Here is an 8,154-nt window from a genome sequence, read left to right on the forward strand (position 1 = left end):
ATGAAATTTCTCTGACGGAAACTAGATTTTCTGGCTGATTTTTTTATTTGAAATATTTTGCCATATTTTGGTTATGAGTATTTTTTATAATTTTCTAAAATTGCCAATTCTTTTCTAACGGGCCTATCTTCGGATTTTTTTAAAACCAACTTGCAATAGATGTAGGAAACGTCCTTAACGTATAAGGTACAATATTTTTTGTTTGATTTTTTGTTGTGGTTTTCTTTGCAATATTTTGATTTTAAGAATTTTTTTAACTTTTTAAAATTTCCAATGCTTTTCTTATGGGCCTAACTTTGGAATTTTTTTGACCAACTTGCAATTATTGTAGGACAAATTCCTTGAAATGCATGATACCAGATTTTTTTCTCATATTTTGGCTATCTATAAATATCCATATGTCGAACGAATTTCGAGTAATTGACGATTACCGATTTTCTGTTAAAATTGCGACTCCTACAACGTTTAGTAACTTACAACACATCTGCCGTGAAGTTTGCATTCCCCTTAAACACAATTTTAGATATTTCTTTTTTTTTTTGCCACTTCCCGACGAGGTAGCGACACCAAATTAACGTGAATGACGTCTTTCTCGTGCCCCTACGTGCCGCTACCAGGAGAACGCAGAATATTTAATTTTAACGGGTGACACCGTCGAAAAACCATGCTTGCACTACAGCTAAAGAGCCAGAATTTTTATTGAAGGTAAACGATGCCGCGTTATGCGGGAAAAGCACATAAAGTCCCCCGATAACCCCCAGGGACCCCCCAAAAAAATTAAAATTACATAATAAGTCGCATATTTCGTGTACCATTCATCCGAGTTATAAAGTTTTTATTGACTCAGAATGGGAATTGTGTCGGCTATATTTACCCGTTATTTACAATTATCCAGGCTCATTTACACACCCGCAATAAAACTTCTAATTTCTTTATGTAGATTCCTTAACAAAATAGTAGAGGTGTTTTGGGGGGTCCGAGGACATGGACACTTAAACACGATTTTTAAAAATCATTTCCCGATAAGGTACGGCTACGAAATTCACGTGAGTGATGCCTTATTACTGCGCCTATGCACCGCTATGTGGAGAACACAGAATGTGTAATCAATATGTGAGAAATAGGAGAAAATGCATGGTTCAACTGATGCAAGAGAGCTGGAATTTTTATTGTAGGTAGGCGAACAAATGTTATGCAGGAACACCCCTCGAAATTTCACGTGGCTTTATAGAAGACCAGCGAAAAAATTATTTTTTGCTGTAAATCGCATATTTTTTTGTTGTTTTCGCAGATTTTCGCAGTAATTCCGTTCTCCTAAGACTCATCGCTAATGAATTTATTTGGATGATTGTGACCGTAGTCAGTACAATCATCAAAACCCCTGGAAACCCCCCGGACCGCCTTCAAAACACCGGTATAAGCTACAATGCCACAATCACGGCAGGCATGCGTCTACATTCTGCCGCATTTTTCCCCTCGCAGCCTCTGTAAACGATGGGGTAGCGCTGGTAGTACGCCCCTACAAACACAAAAAGGATCAAATCTGTATTTTAGGGAGATTTCATAATACATCAAATCTAGATTTCCAAATCCTTTTTAAATACGGATTAAATCTGTTTCCGAAGTTTCTGCACCACTAGCGGCGCTAGCGTCGGTGACGTGATTTTGCAAAATGGCCGAAACATTAGTGATGAACTGTGAAAGTGTGTTTTGTAATTGTTACTAAACGACTAGTTTTGACCGACACGAGCTGCATATGGTTTATTTGCTCCATTATCTGTTATATTTTTCCTTAATATCCATCGATTGCATAAGTATCGTATTTGCACCTCACAGTAACCTGGATCTTCCGTATGTAGTGAACTTTATCATTCAATATACATGCATAGTTTTTTTTTAAAAACCATATTCCATTACGTTGGTGCACATTTATCTATTACGTTGGTTGATTATGAGCTTCATTTTATGACTGTATCGTAATGTTACAATTTGTAAAGTGCCTCTGAAAATAGTAACGAGGGATGGTCTTGGCAACAAAAACGACGACGAGGAGAAATTTTTCGTTTCTCAATGTTATTCGGTGGGCTTATTGAACCCTGAAGTCTGAACTCCGTTTCCATAATTCCCTTCAGATTCCTTCTTTTGAACCTGGTTTCTCCATTAACTTTTTTCTTACTAAGCCCATGGTTGAACTGTGCTTTTAGTGTCCCCTATGAAAAAATGTTAAAAACCGTATAAAATTTCTATACAGTTTATACAGGTTGTATACAATTTGTATACATTGTATACAAATTAAATTCTGTATTAATTCACATGCTGTATACAGCATATACAATTTGTATACAATGTATACAATTTGTATACAATGTATACAATTTGTACACAATGTATACAATTTGTATAACAGCAATTCAAAGTAGGCCTCAAAAACTGAAGTCCAAAAATCAACTTAGTAGGGGACCAAAATAATGTTCCACATTCGAGAGTTCAATTGCTTCTAAAGATCATGAATCGCGTTTTAAACAAGATTCTCGGAGATCCATCAACGCTAGTCATTCAATGCCACTTGGAAAATTTTCAACCGAGGCGTTAAAAATTTAAGTCCAAAAATGAACTTAGTAGGGGACAAAAATAATGTTCCACATTCGAGAGTTCAATTGCTTCTAAAGATCATGAATCGCGTTTTAAACAAGAGTCTTGGAGATCCATCAACGCTAGTCATTCAATGCCACTTGGAAGATTCAATGTCACCAGCGGGCGTCCATATCTCCATAGTGTCCCCGTGTCCCGTTTGTATGAAGCGGTACGAAGGTTTTAAACAGTACACTAACAAATTCATATGCAGCGATAAAATTGTATCACATACGCCCAAATTTCCTAAAAACTCGTGATTTAATATATGACACAGTAGTCATTTCGTTTCTGGATACTTTGGATAAAAAAATTCATATCCGGTGTGGGACTATTTTCTTTTGCGGATGGGGCCATAGCCACCGAGAAAGAGAGCCCGCGGAAGGATCGCCCAGGATAGCCGTTGGAGATTACGTGGTTTACGTTGTTTCACCATATTCCTTAGATTTTTGTGGTTAAGTTGGTGAAAATTAGAGTTTTTGTGAATAGTGAAGTTTCCTTTATTCTTTAATTTCATTCGGTGGGCTTCAGAAACTTGTTTGTGAGGCATTTTTGTTAAATACTGATCAGTATTAAAAATTTCAGTATTAAAATCACTGCCAGTGATTAATTGACGAGTGATTTTAATACTGACCAGTGATTTTAATACTGACCAGTGATTTTAATACTGACCAGTGATTTTAATACTGGCCAGTGATTTTAATACTGACCAGTGATTTTAATACTGGCCAGTGATTTTAATACTGACCAGTGATTTTAATACTGACCAGTGATTTTAATACTGGCCAGTGATTTCAATGCTGATTGTGAAGGGGCACTTATATAATAACTAGTCCTTCTACTATAAGGGGAGGGGAAGGAGGGAGGGTCACACCAAGGCTAGTCACTGTCGGTGGAATTGCATGCCACCGGGGTGAAGGGAGAGATTGGTGAGCTGTCGCTATTAACGCAAGGGCCATTGGGACGACATCGTCATATGACAAGGCAGGGTTGAAGGCCACACACATGCCTCCTTGAGCTCACGGAAAATAGAGACGGGGGGAAAAATGGGACCAGACTCACAAGAAGGAAAAACACACAAGTAAACCAATTGGTCAAATTTGGGGTAACCCTCTCGATTGATGTGACTAACCAAGACATGTTACAATATATTTTAAACATATGTACTTTAGGCTAAAGAAAATACAGAAAATTATGGACTGAAAATTTATTGCCTATTTAGACATTAGAGATATTTTAAATTAAGGTTTCCTCTCATTCCGTCCTCTTCTTCCAGGCAGTTGATTCATTATTTAATTTGGCTTTCATTGCTGCTTGGATAGCCTTAACCTCATTGATCATAGCAGGAGTTATACTTAATTGGCCCATAATGAATTCTGCAGAGTAAAGAATGAGAAAAAATAAGGCCAAGTACATAGCATTAAACTTTCATAAGGATACTATTAAAGAAGAATAGATTTACCTTCAACTGATTTCCTGACATCCACATTGAGAAGAACTTTATTACTTTTAGTGCCCTCTCCCTTTTTCTTATTTAAATTGCATTCTCCTCCTGTTATACTGCTCTTGGCCATTTCCTCCTTATAAAATACTACGGCCATGATGTTGGAGGTGAAAAAGGAAATGCCGCGAGACTTGTCAACTCTGGCCACTCTTTCCTTTTCCACAAGTCGGCCACCAAAGTTCATGAAGCCCTGAAATTTTAGTTAGCTTTAATAAAATTAAACTTATTAAATAACTATGTTAAATTGTGAACAGAATAACTTAACTTCCTTAAAGGAATCCTCAACATTTTAATCTATAATTAGTTAAAAATTACAATACATATTAATGAGTCTTGGCACAGATTGAGAGCATGTTAATCAATTAGGAATGATTAATTTACTTACCTTATTTATTATTCGAGGAACACACCCAAAAAAATGAAAGTTAAGTACACTGGACTTTCCCATAGCTTTTTGCAATAAGTTGACTGAAAGCTCATACCAAGCTTTAGAGGAAGTATTGAGGTAGTTAACCCTTGGCATCCAATTAAACTTAGCTAATCATTGACATCAATCCCTCCTCCTGCTACGAACACCTACTTTCTACCTATGCTATGCACCTATACAGGCTCTAAATTGGAATTATTCTAATGACAGTAACATATTCTCTGTCCTAAATCTCTATACCAGTAAATTCACAGATAGACATACCCTCATTAACAATAATTCAGCATAGGAAACTATGAATAGATTAAGTCATTCCTTATAACTATGCACCTTATCATAAAAGCTTAGTGAAGGTAGCGTTTGTGCAAAATTTCAGATAAGCTTATTATTAAAATGAAAAACAGAAATTATAAAAAGCTCATACTTCCTCATCGCCTATGTCATGCTGAGGATCACCCGAAACACTGGAATGGCTGACGCTCGCAGGAGCATTGGTGGTTGTACATTGATTGTTGATTAAACTGCCAGAGCTGCTACAGGAGCTACTGTTACCAGTTCTGTTAGCTTTTCTTGAAGTGGAGGCAGCATTGGTCAATGATACCATATCACCTTTCAGCTTATGCATCATTTCCCGTACAGCAGTAGAATTTTCTAATACTTTTCCTAAATCTGTAAATTAAGACAAGCAACAATTAAATGCTGATAACATTGCTCCCATAAACAAAATGACATTAATATCACCAATAGTATATAGTTTGGTGGAACACATTACCCTCACTCACACAACGCAAGGCTCTTAGTCTAGCATTGTCTTGACGGAGCTTCTTGTTCTCCTCTTGGAGAATAGATATTTTCTGCATTAACCTTGATTTAGAACTATTTTCAAAATCCGAGCTGTCATCATCATCATCAGAAATCTGTAAATATTGCAGTTATACAAGTAAAGATATTGAACTTTATGGACTGGAGAATAACAGAAAACTATAGATCCATAAGCTTAGCATATTACCACATCAGACCGTAAAAGGTGATCCAATGGCAAGTCACGGATTCTATTTGCCACCTCATTATTTGTGGTCTTCACAACAACATTCATGGCTTTCCTAGATTTAGGATTAGAGCTGCATTGCCGTTTCTTTTGTTTTCCCCCTCCATCTCTGGTGTCATTGTTCTAAAAAAGAAAAAAAATAAACAATAAGAGTTATTTCATTTTTCCTTAATTTTCTTCATAAAAACAATGTGACTCTGCAGTAACACAGGTATTGAAAAGAAAACAAATTATGAGGGAAATTGTGATCAAAATCTCAACACTCAACATTTTCAATTAATTGAAATTAACTAGTTTCACTAACTGAACTTAAAATGTTGACTACTTTTAACTCCCAACATCAATATGAGTTAAATTTTGACTTTTAAATATCAACACCATTCAGCTCACTTCGTGGTTAATACGGAAATAAGATTATTTTACTATTCCCTTAAAATTTGCTCAGTTAAAACTTGTCCACATAGATCACCAAATCAATTCAGTTATCAGTGAGCTCTCCGCACCCCTCCTCTATGAATATGAATTAATGGATAAAAAGAGGACTGCATATTTCAATTATCACGAGGAAAAATAGCATGAAAAAGCAATCAGAGGAGCTTTTAACGATAATACACAAACAAAAAATCGCAATGTCCTCTACCTCTTCTTCCGTGGTACTCATTTCCCCTTCACTGCTGCTGATCATCTTCGCGCATAACTGCCGCCTTTCCTTTTTAGTGGGATTCGGTACACCGAATTTTTTTATACTGCTGGCCTGCCGGCACATGTCAGTCCATTCTGGAATAGAAGTGCCGATGCAACATATTTCAATTATACGTTACAAGTTCTAGAAAACTGCTTAGGCCACAGTGAAGGGTGTAATGCAAGGAGATTTCAGCATAGTGGAATTCGTACTTACCTCCTACAGCCCGAACTTTCACGACCAAGTCCTGCCAATTTACGCAATTCCTCAGCTTCCGCTCCATTAACTTTGCGCACACGACGTCCACTTCACAAGGCCAACGGATAACAATTTCCGATTCCACTGCCTTCTTCAAATCTAAAGATCTGTCCTTAACCCACGCTTGGAAAGCAACTTGAACAGGTTTCTTCCTCTCGTGTACAAATTGCACCAGTAGACATTCTCTGTCCGATAACGGAGTCGCTGGTATTTCACCCTCACGTGACATGATATCGATGGTGATTACAGTTCAGAATAACTAAAAAAAGGCTGAATTCGTAAATTACACCACAGGATGCAGTTACACTGAAATATTTCACCAGCCCTACCACATGGAGCACACGGACATTAAGATAACGGTAATGTGACGAATGAAAGTAAAAAAAGAAGTGCGAAATGAATCTGGATAGGCGGGATAGGCTTTTGTTCTGGTCCAAGGTCGTTCAAAACGTTAACAAGGTGGAAAAGAGAAAAATATATTATGACCGTTATATTGTTTTGACGGTTTTGACGCAAGTCTGGGCATAATTAAATTATTAATATGGAAGAAATAATTGATGTACAAGAAAGATGATCGAAGTTGAGTTACCACTAAAACTATGTTCCATAGTTCTTAGGTAGTCCGCCATCGTAATTGATCGTAATAACTGGTAATAACCACAGTAGTAAGGGTAGTAAGGCACAATCTCTAGAATATAATCTTTGAGGTACGATGTCGCGTGGACCGTACAAACGGTACTTGAATGACCTGAACATCAGTATACCGGAGGCTACATTACGAAGACGACTGCAACCACATGAAGATAATGCCTCAGTATCGGATGTTGAGGTTAGTAAGTTCCTAATTCCATCCGTATTGACAGATGGAATATATAACTATTGATGTTTGGCAATGCTTTAATAATTATTTCCCTAAGATGTTCTGGAGTATTTACTTCTATTACTGCTATGCAGGTTCCCCCTGGAGAACACCTGAGTGACACCGATAGTGATCCTTCGCTGGAAGACTTGGGAGCTGGCAGTGATTCTGAAATGGGAGATGATGACTGGGAACTTGGTATCAGCCAAAGTAGTTGTAGTAACCAAGATATTGAGATGCTTGAAAATTCTCAGGTTTGTTCCACCAGGATGTCTTTTTGCGATGATGGTTGTGAGGTGGAATCACTACCTGATGTTTTGAATATGGATTCACCGGCTTCTGAGCCTAATGACAGTTTCATTGAGGACAGTGATAGTGGTAGTGATGATGGGGAGTTTAATCCCACAGGTTTGTTTGAAGAAAATGAGGTAAATACCAACAGAGAGGGAACTTCACTCTACGAAGGGAGCAGATTGTCAAGGAAGGAAAGTGAGCTCTTAATTATGAGCTATGCCTTGCGTTTTGGGTTGTCTGACGTAGCCTTAGAACATTTAATTGAACTAGTTGACTGCCACCTACCCACCAGAACTCACGGTTCTCTCTATATGTTTCTGAAAAGATTTGCAACGTTGCCAGAGGTCAGAACTCACTTTTACTGTGGTGACCGGAATTGCCTTAAGCTCATAAAATTTATGAATGGAATGGAAGAGAAAGAGTGTGAGTGTGGATTGAGGTGGTCCATAGA

At 37.5% G+C, this 8,154-nt stretch overlaps 2 protein-coding genes across 2 annotated transcripts; both read right to left on the reverse strand.

The window, feature by feature from the left end:
* Positions 1 to 3,717: 3,717 nt before the first annotated feature.
* On the reverse strand, positions 3,718 to 5,225 carry LOC124160120. Its single transcript, XM_046535874.1, has 3 exons — positions 4,987 to 5,225; positions 4,094 to 4,325; positions 3,718 to 4,007 (listed from the first exon to the last, which is right to left on the reverse strand). The coding sequence occupies exons 1-3, from the start codon at positions 5,188 to 5,190 to the stop codon at positions 3,886 to 3,888; spliced, it is 558 nt and encodes a 185-aa protein (XP_046391830.1). The 5' UTR covers positions 5,191 to 5,225; the 3' UTR covers positions 3,718 to 3,885.
* Positions 5,226 to 6,133: 908 nt separating this feature from the next.
* Positions 6,134 to 6,956, reverse strand: LOC124160467. Its single transcript, XM_046536320.1, has 2 exons — positions 6,509 to 6,956; positions 6,134 to 6,387 (listed from the first exon to the last, which is right to left on the reverse strand). Exons 1-2 carry the CDS (start codon positions 6,777 to 6,779, stop codon positions 6,134 to 6,136), a joined length of 525 nt encoding a protein of 174 aa, XP_046392276.1. The 5' UTR covers positions 6,780 to 6,956.
* Positions 6,957 to 8,154: the final 1,198 nt, after the last annotated feature.

Source organism: Ischnura elegans, chromosome 6, assembly GCF_921293095.1.
Source record: "Ischnura elegans chromosome 6, ioIscEleg1.1, whole genome shotgun sequence".
Taxonomy (NCBI): Eukaryota; Metazoa; Arthropoda; class Insecta; order Odonata; family Coenagrionidae; genus Ischnura; species Ischnura elegans.

What these genes read in the sequence shown, in the direction of transcription:
- LOC124160120 (XM_046535874.1), bottom strand. Translation starts at nt 5,190, where the DNA reads ATGATGCATAAGCTGAAAGGTGATATGGTATCATTGACCAATGCTGCC. An exon ending in ATGACATAGGCGATGAGGAA is followed by an intron (nt 4,326 to 4,986) that starts GTATGAGCTTTT and finishes CTAAAATTTCAG; the next exon opens with GGCTTCATGAACTTTGGTGG. An exon ending in TGTCAGGAAATCAGTTGAAG is followed by an intron (nt 4,008 to 4,093) that starts GTAAATCTATTC and finishes TTTACTCTGCAG; the next exon opens with AATTCATTATGGGCCAATTA.
- LOC124160467 (XM_046536320.1), bottom strand. Translation starts at nt 6,779, where the DNA reads ATGTCACGTGAGGGTGAAATACCAGCGACTCCGTTATCGGACAGAGAA. An exon ending in GAAAGTTCGGGCTGTAGGAG is followed by an intron (nt 6,388 to 6,508) that starts GTAAGTACGAAT and finishes CTTCTATTCCAG; the next exon opens with AATGGACTGACATGTGCCGG.